General features: G+C 41.5%; 1 protein-coding gene across 3 annotated transcripts in view; it reads right to left on the bottom strand.

Moving 5' to 3' along the window:
- The window catches only part of AKAP6 (A-kinase anchoring protein 6), a 476,021-nt gene that overhangs the window by 218,023 nt on the left and 234,436 nt on the right, over nucleotides 1-23,562 (bottom strand). For 2 of the 3 annotated variants that reach the window (XM_045188183.3, XM_045188177.3), the window contains exons 6-7: nucleotides 6,388-6,484; nucleotides 5,102-5,268 (exon numbers count right to left, since the gene is read on the bottom strand). In XM_045188183.3, the coding sequence (XP_045044118.2) occupies nucleotides 5,102-5,268; nucleotides 6,388-6,484 (264 nt within the window). The remainder of the gene's footprint in view (nucleotides 1-5,101; nucleotides 5,269-6,387; nucleotides 6,485-23,562) is intronic. The other variant, XM_053928192.2, reaches the window with a different exon arrangement.

Here is a 23,562-nt window from a genome sequence, read left to right on the forward strand (position 1 = left end):
ACACACTCAAGCCAGGGGCACGCGCGCACCCCTTGTCAGCCAATATCCAGAACTGCCGTTTGCAGGGCTAAGCAAATATGTTTCAGAAATGTCCTTAAGCTCTCTTTTGTACCACTGGTGAACAGATAACATTGATGACCTTCAGAGTCTGATGTCCATTTCCAAAGGGATGAGAACTTCAATCTAAGAACCTCAAAGAAGGCAAATTAAAAAAAAAAAAAAAAAAAAAAAAAAAAAAAAAAAAAAAAAAAAGCACAACCCTAGAGTTCAAACCGGCTAACCAGCCTCCTTTCACTGAGGAAATGAGGCTATTGTTGTTTGGAACCCGGGCTAAGTCACTCTTCTAGTAGCTGTAAAGTTTTCTGCTTCACAATAAAATGTTCAAATATTCTTGGTTTTGGAACTGTAGCTGTCTCTTTAAGGAGGACAAAGGTTCCGCTGTTGTGTGCTTCCAGTGACGTCATGCGGGAAGGCCGGGCCCTGACTCTAAAGTATCTGCAATGAGGGCGTGCTGTACAGGTGACAAGTGGAGCTCTAAAGGGTCAGAACATTAGAAAGAAGGCAATGTGCAAAATTTAAGAAAGCTTCTTGCTTTACAGTCTTGCCTTAAAGGTCAAAAAAAGGATGTAGCCTTTGTTAGGAGTTAGATATTCACTGAGTTTTGAAACCCCTCCATCTATTATATTCAAAATGTAACATACTGACAACCTAGTTTAAGGCAATAAATTTTCACCAATCTAAAAGCAAATGTATAACTACAAGTATATTTTCAGTTCTTAGATGTGAGTGCTGAAGCTCTATTTCTAGAATTGGTAAATTCTGTTCTCTATTTCCATGTATAAAAGATCTCACAGTGCTGGGAAAACACTTTTTTAAAAAATGAAATACAACAAATAAGGTGTGCTGCCGAGTCCTGGGGGAGAAGTTCCCAGGAAATTCTTTGAATTTCCTCCTATCTTCCTTCTTTACAAGATTTCTAAGACCAAGTCCTTTTCTTCACTCCCTCAAACAAGGCAAAAAAGAAAAATACCCCCTAGATATATTCCTCAGATTCTCTATTATGCTTCTCAAGTTCCCAGTAGCTTCTGAAGTAAACCTAAGAAGAATTCTAGAGTTATTTTCTACTGTGCTTTAATTTGAGCTCCCCGTTTAGGTTGACGACGAGATAGACGATCATAACTGCTGTGCTTGGAGGTGCATTGCCTGGCGCAGCCCGTACAGGACCCGTGCAAGGTCAGGCGTGGCGGAGGGCTGGCGTGACAGACACCGAGTCAAACCCAGCGTGGAGTCTCGGAGAACCGCAGGGTAACCCGTTTCAGCTTGCTCTGTTTTAGTGGGATACGGCAAGAAAAAGTCCTGTTTAAACAGTACGTATTGGATACATTCTGCAGAGTGATCTCCCTCTGGCTTGGATAGTGCCGATCAGAGACGTAGAAGGAATGGCTCGACTCACTGATCATTAAGGGTCTTTCCTGCCACATCGTGAGCCTTGGTGTGGATTGTGGCAGGTCAGACGAAACATCGCCCACAGGATCCCGGGTTTCAGCCACAACACATTTTTACACGTCCAGATCTTTTATTTGCTCTTCTCACTGCCCATTATGTTCATTCTGGCAAAAATCACTCCCCACCCCCCACTACCATTTAAAACATCAACTCCTCTGTAAAGCTTTCCTTGACACCCCTGAATCAGGTTGCTATTTCCTTCTCTGTGTACTCATAGACCTTTGTACCTATCTCTATTGGACATTTATCAGATTGTATTATAATTATTTGCCAGTCGTCTCCACAATCAGAATGTGAAGCCTTGTACATTTACCTCGGACTTACTATGTGTCCGGCACTGTTCCAAGCACTTTAGAAACATCAACTCCTTAATCTACATCACAGCCCTTTGAGGTAGATGTTAGCATTGCCTCCGTTTTACAAATGGGGAACCTGAGGCACAGAGAATCAAGTCATTTTCCCACGAACACATAGCTGGTAAGTGTCAGGGGTTGGACTCAGGCAGTCTGACTTCAGAGTCTGAGCTTCTCCTATTATTCTTTGTGTTTGCCTAAGGGACTAAGGGAAGTAGTTCATAAAAATTAAATAAATAAAAAGAATGATCATTCTGATTTTTCCATAGTTTCCTATGCTTAAACTTAGAAATACATTTTCTTTGTCTTAAAATTGATTTCACCTTCTCCCTCAACTACAAATGAGTTCATTTGTCCTGAGAAAATTCAGCCCAGTCCAGAGAAGAAAAACTGGCTGGGAGGTAGAAGGCCTGGGCTTTTGCTGGCTCTGCCACATCAAATCTTAAATTCTCAGCGCCTCCTTCAGGTCCCACATCTGTAGATACTTAAAAAGCAGCTCCACATAGCTGCTTCTAGATGCCCTGTATATGTAGTGGGACAGGAAATGCTTTGGACTGGAAATACTATTAATAAGAAAATCACAAGTTATTCTTTGTAAACTGATGTGATTCACACTGGGGGCAAGTCAAGTAGAGAGGTTCTTCATTGTTGTTGTTTGTCTGGCACCCGAATCATTAGGAATTGTGTGTATTTACTTTTCGTCCTAATATTTAAATTCTTTTCTCTTTCGTGCTGTGTGAAAATCCCGGTGGCGGGAGAGCAATGTGCCCATGTGGGAAAGGGTCTTCCTAGAGCCTGTGACAGCGGCTTCCTAGGAGCTTGTGGACTGCAGGGCCTCCACCCAGGATGCATCCGAGGGAGGGCATGGGCAGGTAGCCCTCTTTCTGAGAAATGCTGATATTGTCTCTCTTTTCACAATGCATACTTTCTCCTCATTGGGTTATTGTCTTTATTCCATCTCAGTGCCTCCCTACAAAATCAGCTGATTTTAAAGTGTCAGATCCAAATCGGCCCTGGTGCACAGAGCTGCTCATTTTCAACACAGGTCTTTTATTAATTTAGGCGATTGCACCATCTCCACAGTTCCACTTTGGCACCTCCCCACTCCACCCCCTCCAAGCTCCACACCACAACCAGGACAGGTTTATTCACTGCAAATCAATGATGTCATTTCCCCCCAAAGCCCATCCCCTTGGCTGACCTTGCACAGTCCTCCCTCTCTCTCCAGTTACACTGGCTGGCATGTAGACTGTTGCTTCCTGAAAGAAGCCTCCTTCCTGTCCTCATCCAAATCACTTCCCCCAGCCCAACTTCTGGTCGCTCCCTTTTCTTTCACAGCACAGCACAGTCTATAAAGGCATGACTGTTAGATTTAAGTCTTTCTCCTCACTTCACTACGAGCTCCATGAGCTAACTGCCCATCACTATGCCCTGCACTAAGCAGTGCCAGCAAGAGGCGGTGCTCCAAATGGTGAGGAAAATGGGTTCTGGGGCGAAAGGGTTCCCATTCAAATCCTAGCTCTGCTACTCAGTACCTGTGTGACCTTAGGCAAGTCACTTAACTTCTCTGGTCCTCTATTTTCTCCACTGGGGATTATGAAAGGACTATCTTACAGGTTTGCTGTGAGAATTAAATAAAGAATACACAGAAGTGCTGTAGAACAGTGGCTGGGATGCAGAATGCATCCAATACAGGATAGCTTTTAAAAAGTAAGCACTCAGGATATTTTTGTTTAATAAGTAAAACACAACTGAGTTGGGTGTCCTTTCTCATCACCGCTGCCGCAATCAAAGTATCATGCCCAGTCAACTCCTCCCTACAGCCCGCCCCTTGAAAGAGCTCCGCTTCTGCCCTGAGAGGTCTGCTGCCCACGCTCTCCACCCCACATTATTAGTTCCAGCTTTCCTTCTCATCGTCACTTCCTAAAGCTATGTGCTCGTGTGCCAAGCCACCCCCTTCCTTCCTCCAAGTATTTCCTGAGACATGGCCTCCTCTGTGGAACCTTCTTTAAGTGGAACCGAGATCAACATTCTATCCTCTGTTTCCAACGAATAAGTTAAAGGTTGCTGTTTGAGGTTCCGAAGCTATGAACTGTGTGAGCTTTTCCCTGGACGAATGGCCTCGCCGATGCAGGGCAGTTTGCACTTCTCCTGTGCCTACGCTGAAGGGTGTGAGTCCGGGCGGGAAAGGGTTTGTTTAACTTGCTTCGTCCATGTTTAGCACAATGCCAACCCACATGGATGCTGAATAACTGTGACCTGATGATGATCTAATTAATTGCTTTGTCCATGCCAGAAATAAAACCCTGAACTCATAAATCTGTTTCTCCCATGTTACAATATGTTCCGATGCTGTGTCTATTATGAGAGTGGTTTTCTGCATTTACTTTCACACACACACAAAAAAAAAAAAAACAAAAGAAGAGAGAAATTACATGAAAATATCAAATTACTAAAGTTATTTTCTAATCTTGAGTCTAAAGATAACTTTAGAACACTGTATTAAAAGGTGCCTCATTTAAAGTTTAACTGCATATGCTGTAAGGGTTATTTCATAAATCTAAAATGGAAAAGCAAAACATGTCAATACTCATTTTTAAAGTACTTGTTGTATTCGGTGCATGTGCTATTATGGAGAACTTACACTCGGAGCAAAAAGATTTGTTGCAAAGCATATGACCTTCTTCCCACTACAATGACCATCCCCTAATTAGGCAATGCATCTGATAGTCATTAACAGGAATGAGATAATGAATCACTTTCTCTCTTCTTTGTTAATTTGCTGTAACCAAGCAGCTAATGGATGTCAGAGCTGAGTGATTGCACTGATTATAGTGATTTATAGTTGCAACAAAACAATTTAAAATCATTCTGATTATTCATGTTTAAGATGCTTTATGTTTTGTTTACTAAATGTTTTATGTCCCCCTTTCTCCTACTGCTAAAGTACTGTCCCCCTCCCACCCTGTCACTTTCCACAAAAAGACCTGTTCCTAGAAAACCTGAACATTGTGGGGTATTTTTTATTGTTTTAAACTAAGCCATTTAATTTTGTGGTAGGTAGATGGTAGATGATAGATAGATAGATAGATAGATAGATAGATAGATAGATAGATAGATATAGAAACATAAAGTTTACACACTAGGAAACAAAAGCCTTAGGGATGGAAAGAAAACTTCAGTGGTACCTGGTTCAAAAAAAGACAGGCGGAAGAGGAAATAGCAAGCTTCACGCTACTTACCTTGGGGCTTCGAGTCCCTTCCTCATCCTCCACAGACACATCAGTAGCCAGGATCTCGGCTTTGATGGTGTCCAGAGCCCTGAGAATCCAGCTGTGCTGCCGTTTGATTTGCCTCTGCAGCTCCTTCCATTGACTCGCAATCATCCGCAGCATGTCCTCTAGTCCTTCTCCAAGAAAAGGGAAAAGCACAAGTTACGGCCTTGACTGCATTTGTGCCATTATTATTTAGTAGATCACAGTTATTTCAAACAATAAAAATAATTTTAAATGACCACTACCATCACCTGCCATATTAGCATTTTCACTCAAAATAGACACTGGGAATTTTTGACTTGACATAAAGCATAATAATGCAAAAATGGTATAACCACATAGATTAATGGCTTGGAATTAACTTGGATTCAGTATACTGACTAAAAAAATGCATGTGGAACAAAAATCATAATATGTAAAAATTATTAAAGCTTCACATTCCAAATAAAATTTCCTATGTGTATCAGTGTGGAGACTTAAAAATGACTGGAAAGATGTATGGAGCTAGGTAATGTTAATTCAATGAGAAATACAGTAAATGAGCCATAATTAAGACAGCAGTCTTTAGCATTAGCACATCCGATTAATGCTGCTCTTTTCTTATTTAGCTGTGGTAAGCTCAAAGCAAGAGCCAAATTGTAATTCATCCTGTCTTATGGTCTTTTACTACCAGGATAACTATAACCAAATGACAAAACTATTTTTTATTTATGATCTGTTCCTCATAAATACATTACAACCGGGGTAAGAATTGGTGTGAGGCCAAAACTCTGCTAATGCAATGACCAGCAAAGAACATGCGCAGCGTTCATGTGTGTGAACTGGCAGGGAAATAATCAGATCTTTCTAGAATGCCAGCCTTCCGTCTGTAATGATAGCTATAAGTGCCCTAATGCATATGCATTGTAACTATATGCACAATTCTCATTCATTATCTTAATGTTATTTCCAGAGCACCTACATCAAAAAGTATGTCAACGTGAAGTTTTCAGGAATGTGATTTCAATTGAAACTCAGGCGAACAGCAAGCCCAAAATAAAATGAGCAGACCATTTGGAGGCAGTATTTCATCTTATAAGTATCACAGCATTGTATGCAGTATATGAAACATTTATAAATCTTGAAGGTCAATCTGATAATGTAAATATTAATAATACATAAGGAGGTGAATATATGCAGTAATTTACAGCAACGCTTCTTCATTCTTAATAGTCTGGAGACATAAAGATTTGCAATATTTCAGGAGGATTTACCTGCTTTGTGAGATGCAATAAGCTCGAGAAGCTGGTGTCCTTCCTCCTCCACAGCTTCCTTGAGAGCACAGTGACTGTCTACATTCAACTTGAAACTCTGCAAGGAAAAATATGAGCATCAAATCATGGCAAGGCAGTTTACATAAAATATCCATACAAAATTACTTGCTACTTTTTATCAAGAACCGCAGAGTCCAATTTACTCAATAGACAAACTAATTTGCAGTACTAAAAGCTATTGATATTTGGGATATGGGCTCAAAATGTTTCCATTAGATTAGCAGAGTACATCTGTTTGGAAGCAGCTGACAAATCTAGAAGTTCATTAGGTTTTTATGAAAAGTCACATCCCGTAGGCTATATCAAGAGTAGCAGTAGTCTATAAAATATACTGAATTTCTACCAGCACATATGAGCTCTTTTCTCCACTTTTTAAAAATGATAGTGATAGCACTATTTATAAACCATAAAAAATTGGCAGCATAAATTATATTAGCCTTCTGTGCACATATATAAATCCATTAATATAGTAGATATTCAGCTCTGTTTTTCAGATACCATGCAAAAACCGTAGAATCGAGATGGATTTAGGTGATATATTGAGGAATCAAACACGTTTCAAATCTTTGATTTTAAAATTTTTATTTCTTACAATGTGCCACTGCTTTATAAATGAATGAGTCAAGCACATCAGGGTTATTTTTCATTCATTATAGTCATCCAAAAAACAAAACTTGCAGTCATGGCTGACATTTCTTTCAGGAAGCCTTCCTTAATGCCTTACATGGGGTTAACCACCCACCTCTCTCTGTTACCTCTGTTCTTTATACATGCTTCTATTGTAGAACATATCACGTTGTCTTTGATTCTTGGGTACCAACCTGAAAGAATAGCCAGTTTCACATTTATCTCCAACTCCTGTCAGACGTAAACTGTTTGATAAGTGTTTGCAGGGACAGCGGCTATCTATTGAACTGAGTCAGGAGCACTCTCTGAAGGTGAAGGTTTCCATTCCAATATTTCAGGAAACACAGATGGTTTTCCAAATATTTTTCCATTTCTGAAATGTTATAAGGGTTTCCAACCACAGGACAGAGGTGCAATGGAGAGTAATCATACTAACCGATCTGTTCAACCAATAGTTAGGCTTCAGGATAAAAATTCATCCCTTCACTCACTAACTGGAATGAGCATGGATTCTGAAATCATACATGCCAAATTTTGGCTCCTCTGTGATAGGGCTCCAAAATATACAGCATATTTTGCTCTCACTAAACCCACTGAGCCATAGTATTAAGAATATTGTCCGGCCAAGACAGAAGTTTAGATAGAAACCCTTCACTTCTTTGCACAACCAAAAGGAGGATAACAACCAATCTAAAATCAATGAACATCCAGAAATACCAAAGAATCAAACTGCATGGAACTCCAACAACCAAGAATTAAAGAAAAAATTCACCAGAACAACCAGGCCGATAAGGCAGCGGACCAAGCAAGCTGGCTCAGGAAAACCATGGCAAGGTGGCAGACCAGGTGGGCAGGGCTGTCTTCAGGGGAAACTGAGACTCAGAGCTGACTGTGGACTACAGCGGTTGTCGTGGTGGGAGAAACTCCCAGTCTTATGCAAGAGTCCGCTGGAAAGTGTGCTAGAGACAAGCAGGTGAGCCACACTGTTCCCTCTCTGGCCCTTCCCCCACAGGCAGCACCGCAGCACAGCAAAGAGGGTTGCCCTACCTGGGTGAATACCTAACAACCTATCAGCTACACCAAAACAAAGAAATATGGCCCAAATGACAGAACAGAGCAAAACATCAGAAAGAAAACTAAGCGATAAGGATATAGCCAACCTATCTAATGGAGAATTTAAAGCCCTGGTAATCAAAATGCTCACAGACCTGATTGAGCTTGGTTGAAAAATGAAAAAACAAATGAAAGATACCCAAAATGAAATAAAGCAAAATATTCAAGGAACCAACAGTGACAGGAAGGAAACCAGGACTCAAAGCAACAATTTGGAACAAAAGGAAGAAATAAACATCCAACTGGAACAGAATGAAGAAACAAGAATTCAAAAAAGTGAAGATAGTCTTACAAACATCTGGAACAACCTGAAATGCTCCAATATCCGAATTATAGGGGTGCCAGAAAGAGAAGAACAGCAGCAAGAAATTGAAATCTTATTTGAAAAAATAATGAAGGAAAACTTCCCCAATCTGGCAAAGGAACTAGACTTCCAGGAAGTTCAGGAAGCCCAGAGAGTCCCAAACAAGTTGGACCCAAAGAGGAACACACCAAGGCACACCATCATTAAGTTACCCAAGATTAAAGATAGAATCTTAAAAGCAACAAGAGGACAGGAGACAGTTAACTACAAAGGAGTGCCCATAAGGCTATCAGCTGATTTCTCAAAACAAACCTTGCAGGCAAGGGTCTGGAAAGAAGTATTTGAAGTCATGAAAGGCAAGGACCTATATCCAAGATTACTCTATCCAGCAAATCTTTCAGTAAGAATGGAAGGGCAGGTAAAGTGCTTCCCAGATAAGGTCAAGTTAAAGGAGTTCATCATCACCCAGCCATTATTATATGAAATGTTAAAGGGACCTATCTAATAAAAAGATCAAAAATATGAACAGTAAAATGACAACAAACTCACAACTATCAACAAATGAACCTAAAAGAAAAAAAAAACAATGAAAACAAAAACTAAGCAAACACCTAGAACAGGAACAGAATCAGAGAAATGGACATCACATGGAGGGATTTCAGTGGGGAGGGGGAAGGGAGGAATAGGGGAGAAAAGATACAGGGAAGAAGAAGGCATAAAATAGATGGGGAGAGATAAAAATGGTATAGGAAATAGAGGACTCAAAGAACTTATATGTACAACCCATGGACATGAACTAAGGGGGGGGGGGAAGCTGGACGGTTAGGGGGGCAGGGCAGAAGAGGGGTAAAGGGGGAAAATTGGGAAAACTGTAATAGCATAATCAATAAAAAATACTTAAAAATAGAGTATTTGAAGAAGTTTGAGATGATACAGTCCCAGTTGGAATGCAATTTGGATTAAAAAAGAAGTTAAACAACCATAAATTGTGAAATCTGGTATTTTTCATTCATTCATTCATTTATAAACCATGTGTTGTGCCTATCTTCGACACTGTGCCAGGTAATAGCGATTGAGGGCATATAAAACATGGCCTCTGCCACCACAGGGCATCTGCATGTGCTACCAGGAAAAGGAAGTGCACCCTTCGTCATCTCGGATGTGCATGATAAGTCTGGGCTCTGCTTTTCTTAGTGGAGAAAGGTGGTCTTTTTAAAGCTCGGAAGGAAAAGCAGAGCATCAAAAGTCAAAAGAAGCTACAAATGAAGGAGAGCCTTGAAAAATAAGAATTTTGACTGAAAAAAACTTGATTCCAAAATTCACCTGACTAGCAGCATAGGAAATAGCAAAGCTTCAGGCAAATATGACAGAAAGAGAGAGCGTTAGGTTTCCCCAAGGGTTGCTCACTATTTCTTGTATTTTTCTCTTCCAGTTACAGGTATTTGGTTGGAAAAAACAAAATATGGCCAAGTATGGGAAGCCTGATGCTTCTCATCAATCCACACAACATAGTATCTATGAAAAATTAAGTGTCTACTATTTTACAGCCAAACATGGCTGCACCTACTATTTGTCACTGCAGAGGGAATCTTCGCCTCTGGAGTAATGCCATGCGCAATGGGTGCGTACGTGTTTCAGGGAAAAGGAAAACACTGGAGATCGACCCTATAGTGCCATGATTTTCAATCTTTTTCATCTCAAGGAGCACATAAACTAATTACTCAAATTCTGTGGTACACACAAAAATATATATTTTTTGCCGATTTGACAAAAAATAGGTATAATTTTGATTCATTCACAAGGGACAGCTATTGTTGTGTTAGTTATCGTCTTTTTTTTTTTTATCTGACAATCTGAAGGAAAAGAGGTCAGTGCCCCTGACTAAATAGTCATTATTGCATGTTTTAAAAAATCTTGCCACACAAGATCCTAGGGAAGGAACTTAGACAAAAGGGTTTTCTTTTTATTTTCCTTAAACTTGATACTTGGACATATTTCCATTCTTGTGCTAACATTTCCTCAGCAAAGCCTTATGGCACACAGTGCCTCTGAAACACCCAGGGCATTCCCTGAATTCAGGGCAGTTTCCGGAGATTTAGTTTACAGCAACGACACTGCCATGGACCGGTACCACACACCTACGTCACTGGAATTCCGTAAATATGGGCAGGCTGGGTCCTGTTGGACACATCTTTTTTAGTATCTTTAAGGTAGCGTGTAAGTAAATGTTTAGAAGAGAATAACTTAGGAATGGAAAATACAGTGACTAAGACAAAGGACTAGGTTATCTGTGGTTGACCAATGGATATTTCCAGCACTGCACCCTCCAGCCTCGCCAGCTTGTACAGATCTGGGTACATTACTCCTCGGCAGGATCAAAAGTCAAGTAGGCACACTGATTGCTCTCTGTGATCAAACCTACAAAGCAAATAAAATACTGCATCTAATCCTATTCCATTCAAATTTCTGAAGAGCCCAGTTAGATGGGAGTGTGGAGGTCATGTGGATACAGAATGAAACTAAAGAAATAAATGCCTCAATAGACAAAACTATGACAAATTTGAAGAATAATTCTCATGAGAGATCATATGGATACATGTCCAGGTATAGGAAACAGTGGGAAAGACCATAATCACATTCAGATGCTGACGAGCCAGGGCGGTGCAGTCTTAGCAGCATGAAGTCGTGAACTCAGACTTCAGTCATCCCCACGGAAGACTGTCAGTATCTGCCAGGTCCACTGAGGCCCCTGAGTTTTATGATGTTTGTGAACAGAAAGGCTAAAAGGAGTTATTGTGTCTTTTTAAACTTTTTTTAAAGCATAAACTAATATAATAGATATTTATTGAGCAGTCTCTGCCAGGCCTACAGATACAAAAGTTTATACAAAACCTTGGCACATGGAGCAGTATATAGTCTGTTGGGTAAAATAACGGATCAAGTAGCCTCATAGGACCCTGCATAGAGTAAATGTGTAATTAGGGTTTGGTGTATAATAGAGAGCAGTGGGGCCTTAAGCAAACTGAACAATGATATGTTCTGCTTGATGAGGTTTTTAAAAAAAAAAAATAATAAGTATCATGCTGGCCAAGTAAAAACAAGACTGTGGGCTATATTCCACATGAGTGTGATAAGTGCTGGGTAGGTGCTGTGGGAACCCAAGTAGGGAGCCAGTTCTGCAGATCCTGGCAGGAAGCTTGTGGGAAAAGGACTGATTTGTACAGAGGCCTGGAGACACCATTTACTGCAGCAGGAATCAGGGTACAACCAGCAGCTTGGTGACTGGGGCAGGGTATAAACAGGGCAGGTGGGAGCTGTGGATATACAAATCAAAGAGTCATGAGAGGAGATGCAACAAGCCCTGGCTGGGTAGCTCAGTTGGTTAGAGCATCATCCTTATATGCCAAGGTTGTGGGTTCAATCCCCGGTCAGGGTACATATAAGAATCAACCAATGAATACATAAATAAGAGAAACGGAATGACAAATCGATCTCTCTCTCTCTCTCTCTCTCTCTGTCTTTCTCCCCACCCCCTCAAAAATCAATAATAGTCTTTTTTTTTTTTAAGATTCAACAATATGGGTGAGTGAGTGGTGCAGTCTGTGTTCTAGAAAAATCTTTCCGGCTGTTGTATAGAGCTGATGTTAAAAGGGCAGATTGGAGACAAGGAGGCCATTTAGGAGGCTGCTATGGTAATACAGGCCAGATGTTTCTGCATGCTCATATTTTTTTTAATTAAAAAAAGATATTCTTTTTCTTCTAAATGAATGAAAGAAGGAAAAATGGAGAAAATCTTCTGTCTTTTTAAGTTTTTCTCAGTGTGTGAAGCAGCATGTGCCAGAATTTAGTTCTTTGGCTGTTCTGATGATAAATACCAGAGGTTATTAGTCAGGAGTCTCCAAATGTGAAAGACATATTGAACTGATGAACTTTTACTCCCACTGTCATTTTAAAGAGATAGTATATATGCTGATGAATAAGGCATTTGATGACACTTTTTCTCCACACAAAAGATTTTTTACTATCCTAAGAAAATGAAAACTTGCTTTTTTACAAGGGCAGGAGGAAGAACGTACGCCCAGTCAGAAAAGCAGAGGACTGAAAAGTCACCTGCTGCCTGCCTCGGACTGTCGGAGGCCCCACTCCGAGCTGTGCCCCGCACCACCCTGCCCGGCCAGAGGGCCCTAGGTCAGGGGGAAAGCCATGATCCCCTGCTGCCCGAGCAGCACCTGGCAGGTGCTCTTTTCCCAACACCATCCACAGAGCATGGTCAGATGGTTCTCGAGATATAAAATATACATCCTAAATGCCATATGTGCCAACAATAGAAAGATTCTTATTACACAGTTCTTTGTTTACTAAAACCTGATTAGACATGTAGCCAGTAAAATGAAGATGATAAAATCACAGAAAATACACAGAATACATTACAAGCCAAAAAAATGAAGATTCACAATTGTATCTCTGATAACATTATAACTGTGTAAATGAATAGTCCCAGTGTGTAAAAAGAAGGCTGTAGGGAAACACGACAAATTGTTGGCTTCGGTTGTTCAGGGTAGGACTTGGAGTTAACACAGTCCAGTCTACTGCATGCGTTCTCAGTGCTTCAGCTTCCTGGAACTCAAAATGAAAATAATACCAGCTAACTTCTAGGTTGCCGTAAGAATTAGAGACTATGCTGGTAAAGCATCGAAGCAGTGCCTGGCAATGAGTTGGCCTAGTCAAAAAGTCATCATGAACTTCTAAATTCATTTTCTCTACTTTCCAAATGATCCATGTAGTAAATGGTTAAATGGTACTAAATGGCATTTTTAGGTGACAAGTGACTCGTACTGTTGAGGCTCTCTGAACTCCCCGAGTGCAGAGCCCAGGTTCTCCTCAGCTCTGTGTCACTGCCCTGCACAGGCCTGCCCACGGGAGGCACCAAAACCCGGAGGCTACTGTCTGAGATTCAGGGAAGGGGGAGCGAGGACTGAGAGGCCAACGATAGGGGTCTTCCTTTTGTTTTAAGCGTGTGTCCAAGGACAAGTCATATAACCTTTCTAGGCTTTGGTTTCCTTATCTACAACCCAGGCATTTGGACTCAATATTTTCTAGTCCTTGGACACTTTGGTTTTATCTTAAACCAGGCAATTAAAGAAGTGGCTTGGGAAAAAAAAATTAAGTATAGTTATTGATTAGGCTATTACAGTTGTCCTATTTTTTTCTCCCCTTTATCCCCTTCTGCCCTGTACACGCCTCCCTCCAGTATCCTGCTCTCTCCCTAGTTCATGTCCATGAGTCATACATGTAAGTTCTTTGGCTTCTCCATTTCCCATACTATTCTTAACCTACCTGTCTATTTTCTACCTACCACTTATGCTTCTTATTCCCTGTACCTTTTCCCCCATTCTCTCCTCTCCCCCTCCCTGCTGATAACCCTCCATGTGATCTCCATTTCTGTGATTCTATCCAAGTTCTACTTGTTGGCTTATTTTTTGTTTTTGTTTTTTAGGTTCAGTTGTTGATAGTTGAGTTTGTTGTCATTTTACTGTTCATAGTTTTGATTTTCTTTTTCTTAGATAAGTCCCTTGAACATTTCATATAATAAGGACTTGGTGATGATGAACTCTTTTAACTTGACCTTATCTGGGAAGCACTTTATCTGTCTTTCCATTCTAAATGATAGCTTTGCTAGATAGAGTAATCTTGGGTGTAGGTTTTCAATACTTCTTTCCAGCCCCTTCTTACCTGTAAGGTTTCTTTTGAGAAATCAGCTCATAGTCTTATGGGAACTCCTTTGTAGGTAACTCTCTGCTTTGCTCTTTCTGTTTTTAAGATGGTCTCTTTATCTTTAATCTTGAGTAATTTAATTATTATATGTCTTGGTGTGTTTCTCCTTGGATCCAATTTTCTTTGGGACTCTCTGAGCTTCCTGGACTTGTATGTTTAGTTCCTTTGCCAGATTGGGGAAGCTTTCCTTCATTATTTTTTCAAATAAATTTTCAATTTCTTGCTTTTCCTCTTCTCCTTCTAGCACCCTTATGATTTGGATGTTGGAACATTTAAAGTTGTCCCAGAGGTTCCTAAGCCTCTCCTCCTTTTTTTAAAATTCTTGTTTCTTCATTCTGTTCCAGTCAACTGTTTATTTCTTCCCTTTGTCCCAAATTATTGATTGAAGTCCCAGTTTCCTTCCTTTCACTGTTGCTTCCCTGTATATTTTTCTTTATTTCACTTTCATTAGCCTTCACTTTTTCCTCTATTTTGTGACTGTACTCAGTCATTTCTGTGAGCATCCTAATTACCAGTGTTTTGAACTCTGCATCTGATAGGTTGGCTATCTCCTCATCGCTTAGTTCTTTTTCTGGGATTTTGATCTGTTCTTTCATTTGGGCCATATTTCTTTGTCTCAGTGCACCTGTTACAGGTTAATGGGCAGAGCCTTAGGTATTTGCCAGGGTGGGGCAACCCACATCGCTGCATTGTGGCGCTGTATGTGGGGGAGGAGTCAGAGAGGGAACAATGCTGCTTGCTGGCCTCTCACCCCACTTTCGGTCACTTCCCTTGCTTCCCACAAATGAATGTTCCCTTTCAGGGGCTGATTCCCAGGTGTGTGGGCTTGTGTATATTCTAGGATCCTGTGGGCCCTTCCAATGGACTCTCTTGTGAGGCCGAGAGTTTCTCCTGCCACTGCAACCCCCACAGGTCTTTACAGCCAGAGGTTTTGAGGCTTTAGTTGCTCGTGCTGGAACCTGGATTGCACAGTCTGTCCCACTCCCCAGTTGTTCCTCCTGGCTTATCCACATGTGAATGTGGGACATTCTGGTCTGCCAGCCACCAACTTGTCTCTCATCCTCTCTGCCCCCACTGCACATCTCTGCCCCTCCTACCGGTCTGGATGAATGTTTCTTTAACTCCTTGGTTGTTGGACCTCCATACAGTTTGACTTTCTGATAGTTTTTTGTTTTTAAATTGGTCATTATCCTTCCTTTGGTTGTACGAGGAAGCAAAGCCTATCTACCTACACCTCCATCTTGGCCAGAAGAGTGGGAAAATTTTTATTTATTCTAAACCAGAAAAATTTCAAAGGCAGAAGAATCCCAAAGGCCATCTAATGACTCATCTACCCCAGGGCAATTCTGCCTCTCAACCATCCCAGGCAGATGTATCCTGGTATTTTTAAGTATCCCAGGTAAGTTCCTTCTAACTTCCCATCCTGAGTCCACAACAAGTCTTCTCAGGAACTTAAGGACTCTGTGAGGAGTAGCATGAGCTTCTCTCTGCTTCAGATTCTTTTGCCAAGACCCCTCTCCAATGTAGGAGTTGGAAATCAGAGACATTGTAAGAACATGCCAACAAAATCCACACATTTGATCAACCACCAAGCCCTGCCAATTTATTTCTCCATCCTCACCTCTCTGTATTTACTAACATTGCTGTTGATTTAGGCCCTCATCATCATCCCTTGCCAAGTTGACTTTGACAACCGCCAGTTATAACCCCTCAAAACTGCATTACTACTTATTTCTGCCATGCCTCTGAAGGAGCAGGCATCATCCTTGGCTGGCAGCATGTAGCTATGAACAGGATAAGTACAGTCCCTCACCTCACAGAGCTCACAGTCTAGTGGGTAGGTGGGGGGTGCATCTAAAAACAGGGAGTTCCAGTCGATTGCATGGAGGGGCTATGACATGGTGTAGGGCGACAGTGACAAGCATAGGCTCTGGACAGCTTGGGATGGACCATAGGAGATGGACAGCTTGGTTCAAACCCTGGCTGTTCCATCACACACTGTGTAACTTTGAGCAGCTACTGTGTATTCTGTTTCTTCATCTGTGAAAAGGGGGAAATGCTACTATCAACTTCATAGGGTTACTGTGAGGATGAAATGCTTTGGTATCTGTAGAACAGAGCCTAGCATATTGTAATAGCTCAAAAAAAAATTTTTACTACACAAAATGGTCTGTCTATAAAACAACTCTGAAAAAAGAGGCTCCTCTTCTTAAAGCCCTCCCATGGCTTCCCAAGGTTGAAGAATAGGGTCAGGCCTCTAGCATGGCCTACAGAGCCCTCTAAGATCCTACCCAGGCTCCACGTGTGCCTTGAAATGTGCCTGAACTGCCTCACATGCTAGCTCACACCAACCATCTTGCTCCTCCAATATTATGTTCTTGCTAGCACCTCTGCCTGGAAATCCCTTCTCCTCTTTCCCTGGCTCAGCTCCACTTCATTCTTTATCATTTATTTCTGGTGTCGGCTCTCTAGCAAGGTTTCCCTGACTACCTTCCATCCTCCGAGTTGCCCTTCCTCGGCATCCACAGTACCTGTGCAGGACTCACACCCCTACCTACTGCACTGTTGTGTAACTATTGATGACTGTCTGCATCCCATGCATGGGTTCCTTGAGGGTAGAACTTTTCACTCATTTTTGTATTCTTAGTGCGTAGGACACTGTGTGTGGAACACTGCACACACCTAATAAAACGTTCAGGGAGCAAATGAACCAAGATTCGTTCCAAAAAACTTCCATGTAGCTTTCAAACTGCCAATAGCATTCTGATGCAATCACTCTTCACTTCGAGGTAGTTGATAAATGTCCCCAAATTTTCCTCAGTGAACACCATGTAAATGAGCTGTCATGTTCCTTCGCTTACAAAATTACTTGCCAATTACACTTAGATGATCCCGGGGTAATTGCCATGTAAACTGCACCCTGGCAGAGATAGCCCAAATCATCAATTTAACTTTACTCTTTCATCATATGTTACTTACCACATAATTAAATAAGTGGTCAGCTACCATCACAATTTTGTATCTCCCCAACAAAATGAAGTGGCTACATTTGTCACAGATTTATCAATTATGACAATATGCAACACACCTCCAGGTGTTATATCAGAAGCTTTAAAAAATTAAAAGTACTACGTACTCTTGAGAAAAAAACCAAGTTCATGATAAAAAGATAAGCATTATAAAAACTTTGTTTTCCTTGGGGAGGAAAAAAGGCACTAAGATATAAAGGCAAAAATCCTCATTCTTCCGGAGGAGACTTCCTTTCTGAAACCTCAGATAATAAAAACATTTCCAAGCATTTGAATGTGAATTTAGCTCTTTCAACAAACCATAATTTCTTTCAAACAAACAGTTGAGCTTTTGTTTGTGGAAGGTAAATGTATTTTACTAAAGTTGACTTTGCTAATATTTTCTACAAGAATTAGATAGATGGGAGAGGCCCTGAATGTAGATGGTGCCTCTTAGTGACCACGTTTTCATTTGCTTTCCCGAATGCCGCCCCACACCTAGCACAGGTGACCACACCGACTTCCCAGCATGGCCAGATTAGGCCAAAGGGACTCTCACCCAGAGACTCTGTCTAAAGGGACCAGTCGACTTTCGAAACACACTGTTCGGAGGCCCTGATTGAAAAAGAGGTCAATGCTGGCCCAAATATCTCTCTCCCTCCTGCGGTGGAATAATTGATGAGCAGCAGCCCCCACAGATGTGGAGTCACGAAGGTGATGGATGAATATAAGTACATTATTCACACGCACACCTGCTGATATACGGGTCCCAGTGCATAAACCAGGACTTAAGAATATTATGTGGATTTAGGACAATCCCTGAAGGACCCCAGTTCCATTTCAAATTTGTTTGGCGGCCTGGGGCAGATCTATCCCAACTCCCACGTGCTTCATGCATTTGAAAGGAGGAACCAAGCTGCTTTAAAAATAAATTTAATAAATTTCCGAATGTCAAGTCATTAACATCCTGTCTAGTCATGTAGTCTTCATATTCGGAATGGTAATGTTAACCTGTGGAATTGCTTTAACCTTTGTAGTATCTGAGTTAGCATTTTTATTTTCCTTGTGTTTTCTGCCATAGGGAATGAATTACATCTTGAAAACAGAAGAAAGCATTCCCATTTTCCCCTCTATGGGTGTTTTTCTTGTTGCAAACATACCATACAATACCCAGAAAACTCTGTGACCAGAGTCCATTTCGGTTCAGAAATAGTAGAAGAAATAATTTAACTTGCAGACATTTTCAGTTATTGTTGATGACTTTATAATATCAGTTATAATTTTCTGTCTACAATGGTTGTAACACTGCTTTTACAAATGCTCATTCATTCATTTAGCAGATATCTCCAGTAACTATTGTGCCTGAGCGCGGCTGGGTGTCAGAGGAGACACCAAAGAGACACCAGTTGTCCCCGTAGTACGTGACGGTCACAGGTGAATTGTTGAGCAAAGGGTGGATGGGGAGAAATTCAGCATCTCTAGGAACTATTGAGCTTCCCATACCACATGTTCCCAGGTCTCTACAGAATATGTGTATGATCCCCACAAAAGGAATGAAGCATCCTCACATATAACGTGTTTATTTGACCTTCACAAAAATCTTCAGTAGATATGACAAGCATTTTTCTGGCTAATGTAAAGATCTGTGTCAGGCCTAAAACTTTTATCCTAATATCATTTATATCAGATGAATTATTTCAATATTCCAAAGTTGCATGTAACACTGTAGATAAGTGGGGTTTACACAGTGAGAGAGGCGGCAGGTGACAGCCCCTGGTTCCTGGGAGCTCGGTCATACACTGGCTCTTGTCCATACAGTGTCCTTTAGCCTGTGCATGAACCCTCAGAGTGCGAACTTCCTCTTCAGTGCTTAGCACAGCACCACCCTAAACAGGAAGTATTTAATAAATGCAGTGTTTCCCTGGCATTCTAACTTAAAACATTCACTACATCCTGAAAAGAATGCTAAATAAAGTAATAAACTACTACAATGTCTGAACACCAAAAATTTCCAAAGCAACCAGAACTGCTGAATATTATGACCCAAGAGTCCATAAACTGCATCAGGCAAAAAGTATATGCCCAGGTGCTTTGAATAGTTCAGGGAGCCTTTACCTGAAAAGGGAAGACAATACCATTTGCCTCCTGGATACACAGAAACAGAGTTATATGAGCAAAGAAATGGTCCAGGACTTTCACATATCCAAAATGAGCCACCTGTCCCCATGCATCAACCTCAAAATGCCCACATGCTATAACTTCCCAACAGAATTTTCCACCGTCAAGCCGCCAAAGGAAGTAACTCAAGCCTAGGAGCTGAGTATTTCAAATCCCCCAAAGAGAAGTAATGCTGCTCCCTACTAAACTCTCAGCCACTCACCTTAAACTAATGGAAATGAAGGGAAGGGGAGGGATAAGCAAATGGAATTTCAAAGTTCCTACAAGGCCCCCAGCCCTGCTTAGTGACGCTGGGGGAGGTGGCAGCCAAAGAAAGTCCCAGAGCTCAAGCTCTTGCTGTCAGACCGCCTCCCTTTAGCAGTGCAGTACAGCCACGTGGCAGCTGCTGGCCTGTGAAGCTCAGCCTGCTGGCACCAGGCCTGCCTATCTGTCAGCAGAGGAAGGTAGGCAGGAAGAGGTGGGCGCCAGGAAGGGAGGAAAGGACCTGTTTTAACTTCAAGTACGACCCAGCAATTCCACTTCTGGGAATTTATCCAAAGAAACCGAAACACTAACTTGAAAGAACACAAGCACCTCTGTGTTTATTGCAACATTATTTACAATTGCCAGGATTTGGAAGCAGCCCAGGTGTCCCTCAGTAGATGAGTGGATAAAAAAGCTATGGTACGTTTACACAATGGAATACTACTTAGCCATAAATAAAAAAACAAAATTGTACCCTTTGTAACATCATGGATGGGCCAGAGAACATTATGCTAAGTGAAATAAGCCAGTCAGAGAAAGATAAACACCATACGATTTTACTCATATGTGGAATCTAATGAACAAACTGAACTAACAAGCAAAACAGAGACAGACTCATAGAGAGAAGGATGACAGGTCTGGAAAGGGTTGGGGAGGAAGGTAGAGGGACTGAGCAAAAATGGAAAAAGAAAAGAGAAAGCACTCATGGACACGGACAACAGTGAGGTAATTGCCAGGGGTAGAGGGACTGAGTGGAGGCAGAAGAGGGTATAGTAGAGGTGTCAAACTCCTTTGTCCCTATCAGCCTTGTGGTTGCCTTCAAAGGGCCGAATGTAATTTTAGGACTGTGTAAATGTAACTACTCCTTAACTAGGGGCAAAGAGCTCAGAACTACCACTGGTTAGAAACAAGATTCCAGGCCAGATAAAACGAGTTGGAGGGCCAGATTTGGCACTCTGGCCTTGTGTTTGCTACCTCTGGTATAGGGAAATAAATGGTGATGGAAAAAAAAATTTTTTTTAGAGAGAGGAGGAAGAGAGGGAGAGAAACATCCATTGGTTGCCTCTCACACCCTCCCAAATGGGAATCAAACTGGCGACCTTTCGGTTTGCAGGCTGGTACTCAATCCACTAAGCCACACCAGGCAGGGCTTAACTTGCCATAAAAAAGAAGAAACTTTGACCCTTTGTGACTTTTACCCTTTGTGGATGGACCTGAAGAACATCACACTAAGTGAAATAAGCCAGTCAGAGAAAGACAAATACCACATGATTTCACTCATATGTGGAATCTAATGAACAAACTGAACTAACAAGGCAAATGGGGACAGACGCACAGATGGAGAGCAGGATGACAGCTTGTGGGCGGGGGAGGTTAGGGGGTGGAGGGATCAAGCAAAAAGGAAAAAGGACTCATGGACATGGACAACAGTGTGGTGATTGCTGGGTAGAGGGGGTATAAGGGGACTAAATGGTAATGGAAAAATATACAATAAGGATTAAATCAAATTAATTAATTAATTTTTTAAAAAGAAAAAAGGAAATGAAACATGGAGCAGAGGTGGAGATAGGAGGGTAAGCAAAAGAAAAGCAGCTGAATGTATTTGAAGAACTTCTACTTAGGGTGATGACACAATAGAGGAAAAATTTCAGACCTTCAAGGGTACCAAGACTGTAAGCACTGTCTACAGGATTTTGGTGCTTTTGTTGCCCCCTTGTGGTAGTCACCTCAAATTGCAGGTGCCAATCCTAAAATGAACAACAAAGTTCTAGAAGGTGGGCTTTAAAAGCTACCCTCATGAACAGCAGTATGGGGATTGATTGTCGGAGAGGGGGGTGGGCTGGGTGGAGGAGGTCAAAGGGGAAAAAACTGGGAAAATAATATAATAACATTAAAAATTTAATAAACAAATTTTTAAAAGGTTAAAAAGGAAAGAAAACAATAAAGAAAATAAAAGCCACCCCTATAAACACAAATTCAAAATTATGTACACACACAAACACTTTTTAAGACCTGTAGCAAAAGCTGTCGCTAGAGTAAGACAGACTGTCATTACACGTGAGCTTTGAGTGGCTACTGCAGACAAGACACTGATGGTACCGGGAAGGAACCCGTAATCAACTAACCTGAATGCCCACCGCTGTGCTATTTGCAAAAGTGTAACTAAGGAGGCAGCTTAAATGGCCATCATCATAAGAATGGTTGAATAAACTATGATACAGCTACACAGTAAAATATTGAGAAGCTGCTAAAATGTGCAGTGATTTTCATGCACTAACAGAAGGATATCTGAGATGTGTTTAGATACAAAAACAAGTCATTGAACAGTATATATAATGTGAATTTAAAATCCTTTAAAAATGTGCACTTTTACATCAAAAGGTCCAAAAGGATATAGAACAAACGGTTTATGTTGGTTACCCAAGGGAGGGTAAGCTTTTCACTTTGAATTTTATGCTCTTTTATACAGTTTGAATTTTTTCCGGTGAGTATAACTGAATGTTTTTCTTGAACTAGAGTCCCATAATTACAGCAGTTGTGTGAAAGACAAAGTTTGCTCTACCGTCAGCACATGGCCCTGATGGTCACTAAGCTCTGGTAACACCTGCTCCCTCTTTTTTACGCAAACACTGCTTGTCACATTCCTATTCCCTACTTTCACACACTCCGAGAATAGCCCTGGAGCATCCGTCCCACTCCACACACAGAGAAGCTTTCGGCCAATTTCCACAGCCTTCGATACGTTCGAGTCTTGGTCAGATCTGTCAGCTGTGGGGCAGAGGTCTTCCTGTGCTATTCTCAAGGACGTTAGCAGCCTGAGAGGAGACCCGGGAAGATGAAGCAGAAGGTGGTAATGAGATTTCTGACTAGACAAGAGAGTGCATCAAAAAGAGAACTGTTGATGTGGCTCTCCAGTCCATCTCTCTCTCTCTAATCCACATCCTCTACTCTCTTCTTACCTACCTCCCACTTACCCCTGGCCCACATTCTCTCTACTTCTTTCATCTTTCAGACATCATTTAATCCACTCATTCAACACAGCCTCCCTGCCCGTAGGTTTGTTCCACTCGTGACTAGTCAGCAAACTCCTTAGAGCGCAGGTGGCAAACACAAGGCCCGCAGGCCGAATCCGGCCCTCCACCTTGTTTCATCCACACGGCACCTTGTTTCTACCCGGCAGCAGCACTGAGCTCTCACTTAACTGTTAAGGAGTAGTTACATTTACACCATCCTAACATAACATGCCTTTGAAGGCAACTGCGAGGCTGATGTGGCCCCCAGTAAAAATGAGTTTGACACCCCTGCCTTAGAACATGCTGGTCTTTGCAGAACTGGAATGCAGACATGCTGCTGCCAGCGGCAGAGGCCTGTTGCACGCCTCTCAGCCTGGGCTTCAGGTCCGCCTGACCCAAGATTCCTCTAACTACTGAGATTTCTGTGTTCTTTAAGAACCAAATCCTCAAAACAGTTTCTTTTAAAAAACATTTTCTATTCACATAACAGAGAAGTGACTCATCTCCTTAATATATAAAAAGCTCCCATAAATCCTGAAGCAAAAGGCCAATGACCCAACAGAAAAACAGGCCACGAAGAATATGAGCGGGTGATTCTCAGGAAAGAAATACAAATGCCTCCTAGGAATGTGAAGAGGAGCTCAACTCCACTTAAAATATAAGAAATACAAACTAAACTACAATGAGATGCCATTGGTAACTATCAAAAGAACAAATCTCAACCAATGGGATAGCATTCTCCAACAGCAAGGGAGTGGAGAAACACGCATTCTCATGAGTTGCTGAGTACACACTGGTACAACCTCTATCAGGCTCAACTTGGCAATACACGAAAATTTTAAATGTATAAATC

The sequence above is a fragment of the Desmodus rotundus genome, chromosome 7 (assembly GCF_022682495.2).
Source record: "Desmodus rotundus isolate HL8 chromosome 7, HLdesRot8A.1, whole genome shotgun sequence".
In the NCBI taxonomy this organism is placed as follows: domain Eukaryota; kingdom Metazoa; phylum Chordata; class Mammalia; order Chiroptera; family Phyllostomidae; genus Desmodus; species Desmodus rotundus.